This window comes from Pinus tabuliformis, chromosome 3_1, assembly GCF_031772625.1.
Source record: "Pinus tabuliformis cultivar Carrire ecotype Pingquan chromosome 3_1, CPIR1, whole genome shotgun sequence".
NCBI lineage: Eukaryota > Viridiplantae > Streptophyta > Pinopsida > Pinales > Pinaceae > Pinus > Pinus tabuliformis.
This window is the reverse complement of record NC_142301.1, coordinates 569,894,758-569,916,791: the sequence shown is the minus strand read 5'-3', so window position 1 is coordinate 569,916,791 and position 22,034 is coordinate 569,894,758. Positions and strand designations below refer to the sequence as shown.

Here is a 22,034-nt window from a genome sequence, read left to right as displayed (position 1 = left end):
ATTTTGGTATTAGAGCGGGTCTTTGGCTGATGTGAATTGCAAGTGTGAATGATAATGAGAAACAAGTTCCAAAAGGGTGAAGGTAAACTTAATTCCTTTGATCCAAAAGCAGGGCAGGCAACACGAAGAAGGAAAATGGTAGATCATGATGCTCATATGAAGGAAGAGCAAGCTTTTCATAAATCTTTTTACAACATGCTTGACAAAGTGGACAAATTATTTGCAGAACACGAGAAGACAATGGTAAAGAAGGAGAAGATAAAAGAACCAACAAGAGAACATGTTAGTGAATTCTCCACCTCTTCTTCATCTTCATGTCATTATAACAATAGAAAAACTCATAAAAATCCTTTTTATCAAGTTGGATGTAGAGCTTTATTTTCTCGTGTTTAATAGAGAGTCCAATGTAGAAAATTTGAATACTTGAATCAGATAGATTGAAGTGTATTTTCGTATTTAGCTAATTGAAGGAGAAATACTAAGATCTAGTTAGAATCTCCTCAACTGGGAGGCGCTACTCTCACATGATGGGAGAACAAACTTCAGAAAGTAAGTAACAATGTGGGTAAGCTCCTTTCTTCCTGGTCTAAATTTCTTTCTTCTCTAAAAGGATAATTTTATCCATTATAATATTGGTATAAATCCATGATAGAATGGCAACATTTAAAAAAAGGCAAAGGTCAAGATGTTTAAAGTTTCATAGTAATTTAGAAAAAAAACTTTACCATTAGGCATTCCTTTATATTCACCTGGTACTTTGATGAAGTATATTGGTTCTTTACATAATTATCTTTGACATTGTTTATTATTGCTTGAACCCACTACTCTTGACTCGGCTAGTGTGAAATCCATTCACCTTGAAAGTAGCGGAAAGCATGAACATGGAAACTATGCAAAGAAGCAAGTGACAACAAGGAAAAATGAGGCGAACCACTCTTGTACTCATTGTGAGAAAGAAGAGCATGATGAGGAGCATTGTTGGAAACGACATCCGGAATTGAAGCCAAAGAAGAATGGAAGAAAAGAGAAAAAAGAGAAGGTATCCACCATGCAACAAGACTAAGAATCTAATTTAGAGGATGAGTTGAAGGTGAAAAATGTTAGATTTGTAAGTGTTCGACCAATTGACATCGGATTTGATTTAGGTGATGCGGTGAAGATCACAACTCTTGGGATTATAGGTGATGGACCTATTGAATTAGGTTCTAATTTAGGCAATGAGATGAAGATTTCAGCAGAAGTTGAGCCAAATATAAGAAAAGAACCAAATATTGCATGGCTCCAAGAACTTGAGGAGATCAACCAAAGAATTCAAGTAGAGAATGTTGAAATGAGGAGAATCCTATAAGAAGCAGAGGAGGAGAAACAAATTTTGCAACATCAATTACAAGCCAAGTTGCAACATGAAAAACCATGATCGCCCACTTTAGATTCATAACCTGAGGGAATTGTGAATCCCATCAAAGTGGAGGAATTGCCTTGCTATGCAAGACTTGGTTGTGTCATAAAGGAGGTTGGAGAATGCTCCAAGACAACTAGTGATCAATAAATGAAAAATGTTGAGAGCACATCATAAAATTCCAGTGATAGTGAGTATTCTATAAGAAGAGCTAACAAAAGTTCTCCTCACTAGAGACACACTAGAAATAGTCGTTCAAAGAAGGAGAAGAAAGTATAGAGGAGAAAGAACCATTGTAGTCATTGCAACAAGAGTGGACATCAAAGAGCCATAGTCTGGGAGCCCCATGACCATAAAGCACCTATACAGGAACGAGTTAGTGAAGTAGAGAATCAACTATAGGAAGAAGACCTATTCACCTTGATGATGTTAGGATATTCCGACACATAGGAAATAGTTAAGTACAACTTGGTCTAGTGTAGAGTTAGGTATAGAGTTAGGTAAAGTGTGTTTCTTTACCGTTGTATATTTTGTAACTTACAATCCGACGGTCATAATATGTAGTGATCCGACGGTTCATTCTCTCCTCGGTATTACCGACACTTGATCCGTGGCTTGACACCCGATTGGTCCATGAATTCTATTTAAAGCGCATGGAGGGTCATTTGTAGGGTAATCCGTGCATGAGAGAAACATATGTAAATTTTCATTCTTTTATTAATAAATTGCCTGAAGTGGCCGCGTTGGCTCAGGCCGTGGACTGTTTCCCTCTTTGACGGTTTTAACCACGTCAAAATACTGGTGTATTGATCTGCGATTTGGTTATGAGCGGTGTCCTTTTGGTGTTCTGTCTGAGGAACTTACCCTGTAAATTCCTACATGGTATCAGAGCTATTTGAGGGTCGCGTCCGTTGGTGATCCAAATCTGAAGCCGGTAGAACTGCATCCGACTGCTGTTTCCTAGATCTGCTGTTTCTGGCTGCTTTCGGGCCGAGAGGACTGCTCTGTTGTGTTGGGAGCATCTGTTCCAGTGAGGAACCCCTTTCGTTTCACGCGAAAAGGTTTCCGGTAGCCCTAGCTGCGTCATTTTTAAGATCTGGAGGTATACAGTGTTTATTTGCAGTTTACTGTTATTTTCTCTCTGCTTATTTCGGTTTCGGTTTATTTAGCTTTTTTTTAACCGGATCTATACCTTTCATTTATTCGTATGCTCTTTTCCCTGCGACTCTATGCGATCTGGGCAAATCAGAAACAGAAAGGAAGGATTTTTCTCATGCGTATGCTCTTTTCCCTGCACCTTAGTGTGATCTCGGAAAATCAGAAACATTGAGAAAAATATTTAGTTTTTTCAGCTAAAGCTAACTTTGAGCCGCAAGGTTCATTTTTGAAAATATTTAGTTTTTCGGCTAAAGCTAACTTCGAGCCGTAAGGTTTGTTTTATTTGCATGTCCGTGTTGGGTTTTGTGTTTTTGTTTTGTAGGGAAAACGAGCTTTCTCAAAGCAAGCACGCAACCCAAAGCACCCCCCCCCCCCCCCCCTCTCTCTCTCTCTTTCTCTCTCAAATTTTTTGTATAGATCAATTGGTTCAAAGCTATTTTAAGAGAGTAGAGGTCTTGGGTTCAAATCTCCATTTTGTGGGGGCGGACTTTTTCATTTCCGCACATTCCCGCACTTCGTCGGCAACTTCAACAACGTTTTTTCAAAAAGCCATAACTTCTTCATCCGGAAGCCGTTTTCAGAGCTGTTTTTTTTAAACCAGCCTAATTTTTCGAGATCTATCCATTGGAACACTTATTTTCATCATCTTTAGCTTCAGTTTCCATTGAAATGGAAAGTCAATACCAAGTTACCCTTGACAGCACCAACTACTTCCAATGGTTGGTTTACATTGAGGATTTACTTAGAAGTAAAGGTCTCTACAGAATAGCCTCAGGCTAAGAAAAGAAACCGAAGGATGAAGATAAGGCTGCTAAATGGGAAAATAGGCAAGATCAAGCACGTGGATTGATAGGGATGTCTATTTCTCCAGATCTTAGATTCCATATTGCAGAAATTGATACTCCTGATGAAGCAATGAAACAAATCAATAAAGTTTTTGGGATTCATTACAGTGCCGAAGCAACTCCTCTATTGGTTGGTTTCACTGATTCCGATTGGGCTGGTGACCCTGATGATCGGAAGTCTACTGCCGGTTATGTGTTCACTCTTGGTTCAGGACCTATTACATGGGCTTGTAAGAAACAAGATGCCATTTCTCTTTCATCAGCAGAAGCAGAGTATCGTGGTGCCGTAGAAGCTAGTAAGGAAGCCTTGTGGCTTCGTCAGATCCTGTCAGAGTTTGGCTTTCAGCAGCAGCATCCGACTACACTTTAGTGTGATAATCAAAGTGCCATTCAGCTATCCAAAGATCCAGTCCAACATCAGCGCAGCAAACACATTGAACTGTACATGCACTTCATCAGAAAGCTCATTCATGACCATGTTCTTGAAGTGCAATATTGTTCAACAGATGATCAAGTGGTAGACATCTTTACAGAGGCTCTCATAGAGGCGAAGTTCACTAAACTTCGATTTCTGGTTGGAGTTCAGGAAGTTGTCACTAAGGGGGGATAGGCTCTAGTGCCTCCTTCCTTCTCCTATTGTGTCATATTTGTAAATCCTTCAATCCTATCCCAAGTTGTTCTTAAGGGGGGATGTTAGGATATTCCGACACATAGGAAATAGTTAAGTACAACTTGGTCTAGTGTAGAGTTAGGTAAAGTGTGTTTCTTTACCGTTGTACATTTTGTAACTTACAATCCGACGGTCACAATATGTAGTGATCCGACGGTTCATTCTCTCCTCGGTATTACCGACACTTGATCCGTGGCTTGACACCCGATTGGTCCATGAATTCTATTTAAAGCGCATGGAGGGTCATTTGTAGGGTAATCCGTGCATGCGAGAAACATATGTAAATTTTCATTCTTTTATTAATAAATTGCCTGAAGTGGCCGCGTTGGCTCAGGCCGTGGACTGTTTCCCTCTTTGAGGGTTTTAACCACGTCAAAATACTGGTGTATTGATTTGCGATCTGGTTGTGAGCGGTGTCCTTTTGGTGTTCTGTTTGAGGAACTTACCCTGTAAATTCCTACGGATGAGTGAGAGATGGTGACATCAAAACATTTTTTGATCATGGCCACACTTGTAAATCACATGTTGTGAAATGTCTGTAAAAGTGGTGAAGTGTTTTCCATCACTTATGAATGCAACATGGTGATATTTTTGACCTTTTAGTTGATAGCTTGGGATATGAACTCTATTATGATTTTGATGTAAACTTGACCATGATTGTGTTATAAAATCTTGGCAAGTATGGGTTTTTCTTGGGTCATTATTGGTCTTGTAATTGAAAATGTATTAGAAATTAGGGGTTTGCATATGATATAGGTGTCAGCTTCATCATTCCAAGTTCCAAAGACCAAAGGTGAAGGAAAAGTAAGGTGTTGAGTCAGAGGAATCTATTGTGCAGATCAAAGTTGCAGTCATGTTTATGCTTTTGGATGACGAAAAGCTCTTGAGTAGGAAGGAATGATCCAGGTGGCTCTTAAGAGGCTCAAAAATTGAAGTCTTCATATTTCTTTGAAACTAGAACCAGAACGAAGAGTTTATCCTGAGTCCAATGGTGCAGACAAGACTCAAATCCGACCTCATATGTGAAAGTTATTCACAGTCAAAGTTCAAGTTAAATGGAGAAGTACTGTTGTCACTAGCTAAATTTGGCAATCCAACTAAATTTGGTGGAATTCACTAAAATTGGTGGCCACTAACTGAGTGACAATTTGGCACTTATTAGTGGCTAGAAATGACCAAATTTTTGGTTGTTTAATTTTTCCCGTGAGTCGAGCAAAATTTGATGCAATATTTTATATTATTAATTAAAAAACAAAATTTGGTTGGCGGACCACCAACCCCACCAATCACTGACTATATATTAAAACATATATATTTCAAATATGGGTGGGATGTCATTAGTGGACCCAACAAATGAACCACCATTTAATATGGGGGCTGGTGGGGATCAAACCTGCCTGACCAGCTGGGCGGCCTCATCACACAAAATAAAAAAAATTAAAATACCATACCATTACCATATTAAAAAACAAAACAAAACAAAAAGCATCGATGCTTTGTTGTGAAGTCCCATAAGGGGTGGCGGTCGACCCTTGAATGTCCAACAACCCAATGACCCAAAAAATGAGTGTTAGCCCAGATGCTAGCGGGGTTGGCTTTGACATTAATGCCCCAAAGTTATATATAAAACCAACTTCTGCCATGTGATGGGGAGGAGGACCAAAAGCATAATCATGAGAACAAAGACCAAGACTAGAGGGGTTCCACCTAGGCACGATTTAAGAGGTGAAATATCTATAGAATATTTTGTAGAATATTTTAGGAGAATATCTAAATTCTAAGGGTATATTCTTGCAACACAATCGTGGGGAATCTAAAATATTCCTTGGGGGCCATATTTTGACAGTGTCATAAATATGCCAAGTGTATACTCATCTCAATCGATCGTCAGGAGTTTGATGGTGCAGTCTCTTTCTTTATCATAGAATTTGATTTACTACCCACCTTCATAAGAGAATCTTGTGAGGAATCTAAAATATTCCAAGGGAGCCCAAATTTAACCATGATAGAAAGAGGTTGTATTTATATTCAAATTTCATGATTTTTTTCCTAGAATATGTTGGTGTAGATAATTTTCAGATTCAAGCAACCCATTTTCAGGTCGTCCCAAGATTTGGATTTATAAGGTGTATTTTTGTTATGTATTCATTTGAATTTGTTGCTAATGAATTAAGAGTCCTCCCCACTTTGAGCAGGGCCTCGAAACATAGTCCACATTGGAGGAACTCTGGTATAAAGTTTTATGTGTTCCTTAACTTTATGTTTGCCTTTGATTTTTCCTCTTATTTAAGGAATATAGACATGTGGTTTTCATGCTCTTTTTACATGCAATTTTGAATACATCAATGAAGTAAAATATCTTGGAACAAGCACTCTCTCCCCCTCATTGATTCGGATTTAAATAGGAACGCAACAAATTACAGAGATAACCATAAACACAAAGATGCATTGGAAATAATACTTCATTTCATTAATGTAAAATATTGAGATATGCTTACAAATAGAAAATGGAAATAAACAGCTAGGGTGATGGTAGCTTATCTCTGAGAAGAGATGTGGTGGCTACATGCCTCTGAACTATGTTACAATGAGGCTCGAAGGCCTATTTATGGTTGAGAAACAATGAAAAACCCTTAACATCCCAAAACCTACCCTAGAAGATGAAACACCAAATTGTGGGCCCCGTTTGGGTAAATTGGTACATCAATTTCCTGGGGTCGTAACTTTGGTACCCTGTCTCCATTTGACACGTATAATAGCTCGTTAGAAAGATCTGTCCGAGAACTATCACTTTTGGAAGAGCAACATCAATTAGTGGACCCATGTTTCTCCCAGATTTCCAAAAAAAACATTATTTAGGGCCTTAAAACAACTCCAGAAGTTCAGGACCCGAAAAACTGCTAAAAATAGTAAACTGTGCTACAATTACAGAAACTGAAAAACTGAAAGAGATAGTTGTGGGGTTCCAAATGGGATAGGTGGGTGGCCACCAACGTCCACCTAGATCATTCCTCCCCCCTTAGGAAGCAATGGTCCCCATTGCGTTGAGTTCCTCCATTAGTTGAACTTGGTCCTTGGTGAGTTGTTCTGCAATCTTGGATGTGTTTAGTAATGGTGGGAAGCATGGTCGAGGGCGGTCAACATTGAACACTTGGTGCAGGCGAAGGAATGGAGGAATGTTGTGGTCTAAAGGATTGTTCCCCACTGCCTTGGTACTGCTGGAAGGACCATGTCGGAGTGGTCTAAGATTCTGATGGGCTCTTGTAAGTCGTTCTTTCTGCAAATGTAACCAAACTTTGTTGCCCACCTGAAACTTATGTGGTACCCCTGTGGGTGAGGAGAAGTTGTTCCGGTGTTCTGTCATGACTATATCCCTTTTCTGCTGTTGTTGAATGGAGGAACCCTTTGCGGGGGTCATGGATGTAGCAACGATCTTCCCCTTACTTTGGGAGTGAACCAGACAGAAAATAAATATCCTAGCCTGTGAGATGAGCTTGCTGTCTTTCTTAGCAGTGATCAAAGAGGTGGCGGTAGGTGGGGCTACCTTCGGTATCCTATATAATGAATTATCCAAAGAAATAATGACAGCGTAAGGCCTTGACTCATACACAACATGTCGCCAACATAAGTATGGCTGACCTAATAATACATCACAAACATCCAGAGGTGTAACATCACACAATACCTCGTCTGTGAATGGCTTGATGCTGTAGGGAAGGCGACACTACTGGTGAACTTTGAGATCTCGTCCTTCATGAACCCACCCAATACTGTACGACTGCAGGTGTGGTGTAGTCGGTAGGCCCAACCGCTTCACGACCTCTACTGAAATGAGGTTCTTTTGGCTGCCACTATCGACAATGAATTGTAGCAGTGAACCCTTCCCCACATCTGTGAGTGGAAAAGACGCTCCCCCTCCTTTGGATCTTCAGGCTCATTTTTCTGGATCTTGGTAGTGGCAACAGTGGCACTGGGATCTGCATCAATGATCTACTTCCCTTTTCCATTCCCCTTGTCGGGTTCTGACTCAGGGTTGGAACATGCATATGATTCTAAAGCCTTCAACTCGGCCACCAACGACTGCTTGGTCTGACACTCACTTGTGTTATGAGTGGGACTCTTGTGGAACTCACACCACATTCCTCTGTCCTTCTTCGACTTTGTTGTGTTGTTATTTTCTTGCGCCTTCGACGGGTTATCTTGGGTCACCCCACCTTGGCTTTGTCCTTTAGTCTTCGAATTTGTAGATCTAAAGTCTTGCTTCTTTTGTTTGAACTTTTGCTCGATTTTGAGAGTGTATCGGTATGCTGTGCCAAGCGAGGATATGTTCAGGAACTCCATCTCTTCCTGGATGTATCTGGGTAGGCAGCCGCGATATTTGAGTACCAAATGTAGCTCAGAGTCCTTGATACCCAATTGTGTGCAAAGGGTATGAAAAATGTTTGTGAACTCTAGCACATATTGGTCCCTTCCCTGCCACAGTGTGGTCCATTTGATGTATTTTTTCTCATAGCTATTGACAGGGTAGTACTGCTCCTTGACAACATCATAGAATGAATCCCAAGTGGGTGCGGCTGAAAATAGTGAGCCCGTGCTTTCATCCTTCTACTCGCAGTAGGTTTCCCACCAGTCCTTGATGTGGGGGGCTACTTTGAGAAGAGCGAAAACAATCTTTTCCCGACTCAAAAATTCATGAACAAAAAAATACCCATCTAGCAAATTTAACCATTTATCTACAGCATCTGCGTCTATTTGACCCTCGAAGATGGGGATTTCAAAATTCACTTGTACCTTAAATGGTGTGGCGTTTCCAGAGTAGTTGTTGGAAGCCGATGCATCGCCTCTAGGTAGCCGCTGAAGTATCTACGCAAAGCTATCCATCATCGCATTCCTTTGTCGCTCAAGTGCTTCTTCGAGCAAGATTTTGATAGGATCTCCTGCCCCCTTGTCTTTCTTCTCATCCACCATGGGAGGCTGTCGGGATTTGCGAGGATGGTCTTGCAAAGGTTCGACCAGTTCAATCCCTAACTCCTTATATCCCAACCTTGTTGGGGACATGCAAAGAAAAATAGAGAAAAAGCAGATCGCTCTGATACCACTGATCTGGATTTAAACAGGAATGCAAAAAATTACAGAGATAACCATAAACACAAAGATGTAGCGAAAATAATACTTCATTTCATTAATGTAAAATACTGAGATATGCTTACAAATAGAAAATGGAAATAAATAGCTAGGGCGATGGTAGCTTATCTCTAAGAAGAGATGTGGTGGCTACATGCCTCTGAACTATGTTACAATGAGGCTCAAAGGTCTATTTATTTTTGAGAAACAATGGAAAACCCTTAACGTCCCAAAATCTAACCCTAGAAGATGAAACACCAAATTGTGGGCCTCGTTTGGGTAAATTGGTACATCAATTTCCTGGGGTTGTAACTTTTGCACCCGATCTCTGTTTGACGCGTACAATAGCTAGTTAAAAATATCTATCTGAGGAATATCACTTTGGGAAGAGCAACATCGGCCTATGGACCCATGTTGCTCCCAGATTTCCCCAAAAACGTCGTTTAGGGCCTCAAAACGGCTCCGGAAGTTTAGGACCCGAAAAAGTGCTAAAAATAGTAAACTGTGCTACAATTACGAAAACTAAAAAACTGCAAGAGACAGTTGTGGGGTCCAAATGGGATAGGTGGGTGGCCACCAACATCCACTTGGATCACTCATGAAGCTCTAGCCACTGATCAAGAAGGCATTTTGAGTGATGTGATTGAGAGAATTGGGAGGATAAATCTTGATTTAGCCCCATCTCGGTCTACTGAGCAACCTAGGCCATCTCCAAAAGGTCCTTCAAAATGGCTCACAAATACACTTGAAAGTGTTCATCCCAATGAGGTTGGAAACACGGGAACAAGAAAATCAACTAGACATAATGGAGGTGATGTAGATGATCTTGATTCACCTCTTGATATGGATGTTTCTTATGATTGTGAAATAAATTTGTTTATAGATTTTAAACAACTTCCTTTAAAGAATTCTCTTTTCATGATGAATGGAAATAAGAAATTTTGAAAGAATATGATGCTTTGATAAAGAATGGCACCTGGAAGCTAGTTGATCCTCCATTAGGAACCAAACCAATAAGCTACAAGTGGGTCTTTAAGAACATGTATAAAGCAGATGGCTCACTCAACAAGCATAAAGTTAGGCATGTGGAAAAAGTTTTTGCATAAAAGGAAGGGGTTGATTATGATGAGACTTTTGTACCTGCAAAAAAATGGGCTACCATCTGAACTCTCTTTGCCTTAGTATCTTATAATGGTTAGAAATTCCATCAAACAGATGTAAAAACTTCTTTCTTCAATGAAGATATGAAAGATAATGTTTTTATGTCCCAACCAGAAGAATTCATTGTGAAGGGTCGGGAACACAAAGTATGCAAGATTTTCAATCCTTGTATGGCCTCAAACAACAACCGTGAGCTTGGTACGAGAAATTTACTGAGAATCTTCTGAAACTCAATTTCAAACATTATGATCTTGATGATGCAACTTTGTTTGTCAAGAAAGTTGGAAAAAGAATTGCATATCTTTTGGTATATGTAGATGATCTTCTAATGAAAAGGAATAATGAGAATTGCATTTCATCCGTAAAGAAACAATAGAGGAAAGGTTTTGAAATGACAGATTTGGGACATGTTCACTACTATCTTAGTATTGAAGTAACCCAACATTTGAAGTTTATATTCCTCTCTCAAATGAAGTACATTAAAGATCTGTTGAACTAGTTTGGCATGGTTGAGTGCAGTCCTTTGATTACTCCAATGGAAAAAAATTTAAAGCTCACATCCACTGAAGGAAAAGAATTTGAGGATGCAAAAAAGTATAAAAAAATCATAGGAAGTCTCAACTACCTCACTACTACCAAAATAGACATTTCATTTGTTTTTGGAATCCTCTCCATGTTTATTCAAAATCCATGTGAGGGTGATTGGCCTGCTGCAAAAAGATTTCCAAAGTACTTGAAGGGAAATAAAGACTTTGGGCTCAAGTATACATAGGTGGATTACTTAAACTTGATTGGATAATCTAATTCAATTTTTGAAGGAGATAAAGAAACTAGAGTAGCTACTTCAGGTTATGTTATGAGTCTTAAATGAGGAGTTGTCCTCTAGAGGTTACACAAACAATTAGTTCCTGTAAATTCCACAACTAAGGAAGAATATGTGGTAGTAACTAAAGAAACGAAAGAAATTGTGTGGCTTAGGAAGATTATGGAAGATTTGCAGGAGAAACAATTGCATTTAACTACTCTTCTGATTGACAACATTTATTCAATAAAGCTGACTAAGGGCCCAAAGTTCCATGACTGAACCAAGCACATTAATGCAAAGTATCATTTGATTTGACATCATGTTGAGGCCAAGACGATCCATCTACCACATTATTCCATAAATGAGTAGATTGTAGACATCTTCACCAAAGCGCTTGGAAGACAAAAATTTGAAAGATTCAGAATGATGCTTGGACTCACCAACATCCCTTCAGATTAAGGGGGGCGGGGCGGGATGTTGACACCTAATATTTGAGATTAGGAAAATTCATGTAAATATTGAGAATATCAAAATAAAGGAAAGTGGAAGATGAAGAGATATTAAAGAGGAATTTGAATAGTCTCCCTCTCCTTGTATATATCCATGTTTTCTCCTAATGAAAAACATAATTCATTCATGGAGTTACTCTCCTGTCCTAACAAAGCAATGTAAAGAGTGCTCGTTCAAGGTTTGTTACTGTCCATTTTTCCGAAGCTGTCAATTGTCACAGAACTAAAGTCGTAGCTCGTTGATAAGCTGGCCAACTAAGAGAGTCACAGTTGGAAGTACACTTGGGAAAGAAGTGCATGTTAAACCAACGGATGAACGACTAGAAATAGCTTAAGTCACGAAAACATAGTTCATGAAGTAATGAGCAGGTTATTAATTTGTTAGTGAAGATTTTTATAGTTAGTGGATTTTTCCTCAGATTAGCTTTTCATAAGCGCTTTAAAAGTAAATGTTTATTAGAATGAATATATATATATGGAAAGTAAAGTTTAATTACAAAAAAAAAGTGATTAAGGATTATTGGAAAAAAAGAAGAAAATATATAAGAAATAAAAGGAAAAAAAGTATTGGAAGTTGAAGAAAAATAAAAGAGAAGAAAAAAAAAGTTTTATTTTCTTTAAGAAAATGTTTTTTTAATAGTTTTTTGGTGATTTAGATGCATAACATGGATTTTAGAAGTATTTATCTTCCTCCTATTTTTACTTGTAAAGATTATAAATTTTAGGCCATTAAGATGAGAACCAGATTATAAATGGATGAATTATGGGATATTGTATTGGATGGGTTTGAGGAACCCCCAAATCAAGAAGCCTATGATGGTATAACAAAATACCAAAGAGATCAACTCATAACTAATAGGAAGGGTGATGAAACATCATCATCTCTCAGTTGACAAGGTTTGAATGATAGCATTATTCATAAGATTGTTGCATCAATGACATCTCGAGAAGCTTGAAGCATTCTAGAGACGACATAAAATGAAAGGGGGAGCAACATTGATCAACATTGAAATGAGCCACAAGGGATTGCAATTGTTAATGAAGTGCTTGTTGTAATCGAAGTAACATGAGAAGTTGTAGAAGAGTCCGCCAAAGAAGAGGAAGATATACATGCCAAGAGTCTACAATTGTCAAAGAGAAATTTGTTGAAGAAATTGCAGAAGATTTTTATATTCTAGAAATAATTGGAGACATTATGGAAAACCATGTTAGAGAAGAAGAACATAAATAAGATGTGGACACTACAATTATCATATGTAATATAGTGAAGCTAGTTGAAGAAATTGTAGAAGAAAATAATAATTTTGTACAAGATACAATGCATAAACATGGTAAAAGGAGTGACATTGAGTATACAAATATATGTGTCAAGGATAAAATTTAAACCACATTTGCAGCAACAATAATAGGGGAAAGAACTTATTAGTGAATGTTGAAATTGATTATGAACTTGAGTTAGTTTTCTTGAAAAGTGACTTGTAATGCCTAAGTATAATAAAGAGAAAATGTTTATGGAAAAACTACCATATTAACATTAGATGATGAAACCATAAAGATAAGGACAACCATTAAAGTTGTTGAATCACTTGCAATAGGGGAAGAGATGAAAACAAATAAGGATGTTTTTTTTAACTTACAGGGCTTGACAAAAAGGTTAACTAGCAACAATTGAGCTATATGTAGATGCACAAAAGGAATTGGATAAAGAAGACAAGGACATATTGAAGGAGAAGAACAAAGTAAAGTTGAAGCTACAAAACAAGAAAATATATGCAAAATATAGAGTTTGGAGCAAATGTAAGAAAAAACTTGTACACCACGAAGCTGAGGACAACATGCAACATGAAGAAGTAAAACAAGTTTTTGACTTGATTTCAATTATTGTAAGCCTAAGACTTACACAAACACACATTAGTGGTTGAAATTCAGCCGAAGTGTTAGAGAATAATCTCTCATGCTAACTGAAGCCATTGAGTCCAGTTAACTATTAGTTCAAATTATTTTTGAGAAAGCTAAATTTAGAAGTCAGTCATGTGTGGGTGAGCTAAGATTAACTCTCATGCTAACTAAAGCCATTGAGTCCAGTTAACTATTAGTTCAAATTATTTTTGAGAAAGCTAAATTTAGTAGTCATGATGTATGTGTGAGCTAAGATTAACATAGCTATTCTTAACCGTTTTGGATCTTTATTATCATATAACCTTGAACAAATAAATCAAACAAACATATATTTGAGTGTGTTATTTTTTGATTTCCTTTCTTATTCATCTCTGAGTGATTTTAAATATCTTTAAACTTTAATATATTTATTACTCAGGTTATATAAACCTTAATTTTCTTCCTTTAATAATTTTTTAGTGAAACTTATCATCACTGTTAACTAACTTTCCCAAATTTCCTAACCTTCTTAAATTTAATTAAAACTTAAAATAACTACCTAAAAGAACAAATGAGCTGCATTAAATGTGCGCTTCACACATGGTAAATTTGATATTTCGTGTTTCGTGCTCTATATGAGGTCCACATTCATGGTAGAAACCATCTTTATAACACGGAACATTTATTTTAAAAAGTATCTTTATAATCGGCCCATATTCTAGAAAACATCTTTATAGCAGACAACATTTAGTTTAAAAAGTAGGTGAATAATCAACCCATATTTTGTACACTCTGTATTTTATGGAATCAAACAAATATGCGTCGATGTCAGAGAAATTATTGGTCACGCAAAGACAAGAAGATACACGAGTAAGACTGTCCGACAGAATCCGACTTTCCATTCAATGATTGGCCCACAGTAAGGTTTAAAGTTACACTCCTGGGCGGAGTTGTTGAGCATATATATATATATATATTTTAATAGATAGAATTTGTCTAAATTTTGGTGAAAATAAAAACTATATTCAGTTGTGTTTATTATTAATTTTTTCAGAATATTAAATGTATTTATACATTAAAAATATATATATTTTAAATAAAAAAATTATTACTAAAATTGATTTTAGTTAATTTTAATAGAAAGTTTTATTATTAAAATTTATTTGAGCTAATTTTAATAAAAAATTTGCAAAACACATAATAATTAAAAAGTCTTAATCTAATCAGATTGTTTTTGCTGACAATTATTGAAATTATAATTATATTTGAATATAAGCGGATAATTTTTTTTATAAATTTAAATTATAGCTATCAAACTTAATTTTTCGAATTTTTCAAATATAGCAATGTTTTTGAATAGTAATAAAACTATTTCTAGCCACAAAAACCTAATTCGAAAATATATATAGATATAAATTCCAACTACTTTTGACCTCTCCGCAATTCCTACGGCAGCCTCATTAGACGACTCCAATTAAAACTCTAACACTAGTAATAATGTCGATGAGGAAATTTCTTATAGGCCAATCATATTTTTTTTTAATTAGTTCAATGGATGCCACACTAAAACCAAAAAGACACAGGCACCCATGCACCGTCCGTCCCGACACTCTTCTGGAGAACCGATATCGGATTTCATTTCAAATGCTTCCGAGTTACTAATCTGCACCTTTCTGTATCCTGCTTCCGATGCCTGTCTTCCATGTTAAAATATGGAGTCCCTTTAAAAAAAATTGGTGCAAACCTGTCAAAAATGGGTTGTGGTAAATGGGCAGGCTTGGTGGCTGCCAGCTTCTTGTTTCATTTACTGGCTACTATTGCTTTACCAGGTGATTAATTCTACCTCTATGAACAATTCATGTCGACCCTCCTTCGGAGGATTGCTGAGTTTTCCTAATTTTCGAATCATTCTAGGAAATCTCGCTTTTTTTTTCTCATTGCTCATCGATAGTTTATAGTGTGTATGCCTTATTGGAAAATATATGGTTTGACGTAGGTGAATTTCTGAGTGTCGATTGTGGAGGGAAAACGAATCACACTGAACACAATAGAACATGGGTGACTGATAACCAATTCATAGAAGTTGGTCAGATAAAGGACACACACAACGCAACCTTTCCATCTTACCTGCAAAATCTACGATTCTTCCCAAAGCCTCTGAACAAGTCTTGTTATCATTTGCCTGTGAAAACCGATATGCGCTACCTCTTGAGACTATGGTTTGCAGCTGGAAATTACGGTGCGTACACCCAAACCATTCGATACTCTATTGAGACACTCAGTCTGTTGACCGTGAGAAACAGAACGATCAAGAATACCCATCGAGTTCGTGATGAAACAATCGTGGTTAGTTCTGGCAGTGTGCTGTACATTTGTTTGATCAGAACCTCCGAGAGATATGATCCCTTCATCTCTGCTATCGAATTGAGGGTCCTCCAAGATGGCATGTATCGATGGGCTAAGCCAGGGACAATAATGAGTTTACAATTAAGATGTGATGTTGGTGGGAAGTCGTTGGTCAGGTAAGCCGAAGGAACTGTAAGTTTCATAAACGAACAAGCTCAATACTTGATGGACCACAGTCGGGCGTCTTTGATACTTTTTTTATTGTGCAGGTACCCACAAGACGTATTCGACCGTTTCTGGGAACCCAATGCTGTGGCCGTTCGAGAAAAATACATTAATGGAGGATATCCAGTTGTAAATTCAAACGAAAGCATTTCAACAAACAAGACCCCCGATCTTCCTCCAAGTATTGTGATGCAGACGGCGTTAGTAACCGTTGCCAATAGCAACACCATAGAATTAACATTACCTATGGAGATATTAGAAAGCAGCAAATCATTAGCTCAGGAGTCATTACTCTTATTATATTTTGCCGATATATTGAGAGTTCATAGAACAGAAACTATATCCTTTGACCTTAGCATAAATGGGAAAATTTTTTCCAACTCCGTGATTATTCTGCAAAATTATTCTGCCATAGAGGTACAAGTACCAATACCACTACAGAACAGTACAAGTTACTCTTTGGAACTGCACCAGGCTCCTCACTCAGCTCTTCCCCTAATAATCAACGCTTTTGAGTATTTCTTGATCGTTGATACGGACCGCAAGATAGTAAGTGCCCGCTCCTTACAAAACTCGACATATTGAAATTGCTGATATAAGGCCTAGACAAGTAGATATTAAATCTACCGTTGGTATTAGCCTTTAGGCCTCACCAAGTAGAGTTTAAAGCTGCAGTTGAAGCTCTCGACGCTATCAAAAGCATGTTTGATATAAAAGAATGGATTTCCAATCCTTGCCATGTTATCGAGTGGGACGGAATTAGGTGTGATAAAAGCGGTTCGTCTATGAGGATTTCTGAAATGTAAGCTGAATTCTAAGTTTTACGTTGTGCTACCTTTAGTTGAAATTGCAGAAACTTAATAGTTTTCTTTGTTGCCAGTAATTTGTCTAGCAGGAATCTTACAGGATCGATACCTCAGAATATTGCACATTTGACCGCATTAGTTAACGTGTAAGTAGAATTCTACTCTTCTGTGTGTGTATCAACAACCTAGATTTCTGTATCCTAGAAAGAAAACAATAAAAATTGATTATTTTGAATTTTCTCCAAAGTCCAACTTTTTGGACACCGGTTTTCGTTTAGATGTTTTCTTGATGACCTGCAACCATTAGTGGCGAATGGCTTATGAAGGAAACATAGTTGGTTTTTAAATATCACATGGGAAGCGCCCGCACTCATCCATTCGTTTTGATCACATTATCAGGTCACTAGAAAACAACTATCTGACAGGACAATTGCCCAATTTATCCAGTTTAACCATGTTGGAGAGACTGTAAGTATATTCTTCTCAACATAAACCGTACCTTTGCTTTTTATAAAACCAAGATTGATTATTATTTTAGTAAGGCATCCATTCAATTTACTTATTGTGCAGACATCTACAAAACAACAATCTGACCGGTACCATTCCAGATTGGCTCTCTGAATTCAAGAACCTGACAGAATTGTACGCCCCTTTCTCGTTCTTTTAACAAAAATATAGTAATATTTAATGTTATGGCACGGGTTTATAAAGCTCAATAACTTGACAGGTTTATAGACAACAATAACTTCAGTGGCGTAATTCCTCCGCAACTTTACGACATGCCTTCATTGAATCTCACGTAATGTATTTGTTATGGCTTGCATTCGTTTTGTTCACTCACGGATTCGCATTATATGATTTTCTGGTTCAGACTAGTTATGAAACGAATGCTGTGAAGAGAAATGAATCTGAATCGAGTTGCATCAATTGTCGTTCGTTTGATGTGTTGCAGATACTCCGGGAACCCCCTCCTACGTAAGCCGTCAAAGCCAAACAAGGACAAACTGAGGCTTATCCTCGGGATAACAATAAGTGGAACCCTTGTCATCGTTTTATGTTTAATAGTGATTATTGCCGTGGATGGCAAGAAATACAAGAAGAAAAAAGCGAGCAGGTTGGAAAAGGAATCCAAACATGTCGTTGACCAAGGTCAGGAACCCCTTGATTTTACGATTGTTTATATGACCCATGGTAGTAGGTGATCTTATCTATTATTATTATTTAATTATAAGGTGATGAATAAATTTGTTTGTAGTATAAGAAATCTACTTTAAGGATAAGGATTTGACCCATAGTAAATCTAATTCAACTTCGATGGATAAAGTGCAGGTAAGTCCATGGTTATAGTGCCCAGTACAACAAAGTCCCGCGCATTTACTCTAGAAGAGATGACGGCAGCCACACAAAACTTCAGTCACAAGATTGGTCAAGGGGGTTTTGGATCGGTTTTCTTTGGTAGATTGGAGCAAGGAGAAGATATAGCGGTCAAAGTGCTCTCCATCGTCTCCAAACAAGGAGTTCAGGAGTTCCTTAATGAGGTAAATTAGAATATAATATGGTTCGATTTTTGGACCCGATCTACTCTCATTTGTATTAACCAAAAATACAAATTATTTATCGGTAGTAAAAATTATGCGACGTTTCACTTGATGATCAGGTTGAGCTTTTCTCTAGAGTCCACCATAAGAACTTGGTGTCATTGCTAGGATACTGCATTGAATCAAGAGAACTTATGCTTGTCTACGAGCACATGTCTGGAGGGTCCTTAAGGGATCGCCTATATGGTAAATATGTTGACCAGAGACATGTTAGAATAAGTTGGCGTATATCATATATGAAATAGCCAAAATATCGACAATTTAATTTGCTAATTGGTGTATACTAATATTAAATAGCCGAAGTAGATAAACTTATTTGCCTTTTATTTTTTCCTTCCAGGTCCTATTGCAGAACATTCTCAACTAAATTGGAAAACCAGGCTCCAAATAGCTTCAGATGCAGCTCAGGGTAACTCTTTTCCTTCTTAAGTAATTTCATTATAAATTTTTCCTGATATAAAAATTCGTTCTCATTATTTATTAATATATTTCTGATCTCATCCACCTGCAATTTCTTTTTGAAGGACTGGAATACCTCCATATAGGTTGCACTCCAAAGATAATTCACAGGGATATCAAGACGGCCAACATTCTTCTAGACAGGAATTTCAATGGAAAACTCGCTGATTTCGGCCTTTCAAGAATGACAATTGATGGGGAGGCTTCTTATGTTATTACTTCAGTGAAAGGAACCTTAGGATACCTGGATCCAGCGTATTTGACACATACAACTTTTGCAATATTCCGAGTAATTGCTAATTCATTTTTGTTTGAGTTACTTAATTTATTTTTCAACGGGATGCTTTCACAGGTATTTTAGCACTCACATGTTGACGGAGAAGAGCGATGTATATAGTTTTGGAGTTGTTTTGCTGGAGATCATCTGCGGTAGACGGCCAATAAATGTAAAATTACCTGGAGACCAACTGAACCTTATTCGATGGGTAAGCGATCCCATTGAATGCCACTGATTAAAATTCGCAACAACGTATTTAACATCAAATTCTGATTATGGTTTTTCCGGTAAATTTTCTTCTATAGACCAACAATAATAATAATTATTGTATTAATTATAGGTGACACCGTATGTGGAGATGGACGAAAATCCTGCAAAAATGGAGGAAATCATAGACAAGAGGTTGGGTAGAAATTACGACATCAACTCCATCATTGGCGTTGCCAAATTAGCGATCCGGTGTGTTCAGCCCGAACCATCCTCTAGGCCGAGCGTAGATGAGGTAGTGGCAAAGCTCAAAGAGGCTATCAAACTCGAGAAGGATAAGGACTCCCTAATTTCGGAAATCGAAATTGAATACGGAGATTTAGGTTCGAGCTCGGCCTGTTTATCTGTAGATTCCAGTGGACCCAAGGAAATGGACTCTGCTGAAAGCAGCTCAAAAATATCTAAACAACGATGATCATAATTAGTAATGAAATGATATTTTAAGGTTTACGACATTAAAAATTGTTTATGAGATTATTAAGTTTTTTGGTTTTTTTAGTTTTTTTTGTAATTTAATCTTTTTCTTATTCAAAATAATTCTGAGCAAGCTTAATTTTCTACTAATTTTTTTTGAAACACAATTCTTAAAAAAAACCAATACTAACATATTCCTATAAACATCTCATTCCAAAATAAACTAAAACTATATGAGAAGTGACATCAAAATAGTTCCACCTCTAATATCTTTGAAGACATTACATTTCAAAATAAACTAAATCGTTATGGGAACTGACATCAAAATTGGGCAGCCAAAAGACTGTTGTGAGAGTTGTTCGCATATAAAATAAACCTGTAAATATTTCAATTGGTATTTCGGTAAAACCGCATCAGCTTTTTATCCTTTATAAGTCAATTTCGTCTTTAATCAACTGTGTTAATTAAGATTATGTGAATCACGCTGCCTTAGAAACAAATAGAAGAACAAAAACACCCGATCCGTAGTCCTGAATTAATTAATCACCATAAATTTTGATGCCGAATTACTTAAATACTAAACCCGAAGATTTTCTTTTAATAATCTATAGCGTTTAACACTTGAATTTTCCTTATTATGCTATGAAAGTAAGAATCACTGTGTTGAGACAAGTTTAACTTTGAAATGGATATGTTTGATTGATGATTTTTTTCAAGTTTAGGATATTGGTTGTTGACTTTTCTAATTTAGTCTCAAAATACATTGTTTAAACCAAAATGTCAGGAGAAAAAAAATAACAAACCATTCATAAATGCCAATTTACCTCTGTGATTCATTTGTTATTTTCTTGTTTAAAAAACGGTTCCAATAGCCTTGTATTGGTTGAAATGAAGGCAAATATTGTACTATATGACTCCAAACATTGTGTTTTATAATTGCTTTCTTTTTATTGCTATTCCATAGTCAAATATCTATGTACATTTATTTTCATTCTAGATAAAGTTGCACCGTTCATAATGGTGTTTGCCTTTATTGATGTTACAACACTATTTATATATTCATGTGAATCATCTTACCACATAGTTTAGAGATAAAATTGCATTGTTCATAATGTTGTTCGTTTTTATTGATATTATCATACTAATTAGATTAAAGTATTTTTGTAACTCACATCTTATAATGTATTTTTTTTCAAGAAACATGAGTTTATTATTGTAGTTTATTTATTTTTATTTTTATTTTATACATAATATTAAAAGGGCTAAAGATGACCCCTATGGGATTTGAAACTAAATGGAGGGGACAACATTCCATTGTGTCAACCACTTTGTCCTCCTAGAAGGAGACTTGTTGTTATAAAGTAATTGGGAAAGAGAATTTTGGTGTTTGAGGTATGGTTACCATATTCATGGGTAGTGTCGAGTCACCATATTTGGTGTTACCTCTTTTACTTGGATTACGAGAATGTCTTAAATTCAACAAAGAGATCTTTGCAAGTGTGTGAAAAAATTCTTGATGTTCTTTATGGAAACAAGGTTGATTTAGAAATAGGTTAGTGAAATCCAAGAAAGTTAATGTTCATAGAAATAAGAACTTTGAAAAGTCATTCCTCTATATGGCACGTGCTCTCTTAAGGTATTGAAAGCATATTATTGAAGAACAGTGACCTGAAAAATGTATTCTAGTTGTGGGGAATATTTTGCTTCAATTCTTTAGTGGAACATGGTTGATTTAGCTATCCTTTATATGTTAAAATATGTTTGAATTCCCACTAATTCCACTGGCTGCTAGCCATATCTATGGTCTTTGATGTGTTCTTTGGGACTTCTTTTTTGATTCTTTGTTTAAGTTCTTAGAAATAGATAAACATAGAAAAAAATCCAAATAACATTCTAGCTCATTTATAGTTTGATGGTTATTCTTTTCTCAATAGAATATTAAGATCATAAAACCAATGCTTGTGAAAAAATAGAAGGTATATTGGTATAGAGCACTTAAAGACCTAACATTGATTGATACATTAAGAAGTAATTCATTTTCCATTGCACTATCATATGGCTTCTTAATTGTAGGCGACATAGAGAAAGAAGCC

At 36.7% G+C, this 22,034-nt stretch overlaps 1 protein-coding gene across 1 annotated transcript; it reads left to right on the top strand.

Annotated features, from left to right (window-relative positions):
* The first annotated feature begins 15,110 nt into the window (after positions 1-15,110).
* LOC149188270 (putative LRR receptor-like serine/threonine-protein kinase At1g67720) lies at positions 15,111-19,975 on the top strand. The gene is made up of 15 exons (XM_089409911.1): positions 15,111-15,378; positions 15,546-16,071; positions 16,165-16,669; positions 16,735-16,922; positions 17,001-17,072; positions 17,326-17,394; positions 17,497-17,568; positions 17,654-17,725; positions 17,879-18,075; positions 18,256-18,464; positions 18,584-18,710; positions 18,865-18,933; positions 19,049-19,238; positions 19,336-19,468; positions 19,601-19,975. Exons 1-15 carry the CDS (start codon positions 15,252-15,254, stop codon positions 19,940-19,942), a joined length of 2,898 nt encoding a protein of 965 aa, XP_089266037.1. The 5' UTR covers positions 15,111-15,251; the 3' UTR covers positions 19,943-19,975.
* The last annotated feature ends 2,059 nt before the right edge of the window (positions 19,976-22,034 follow it).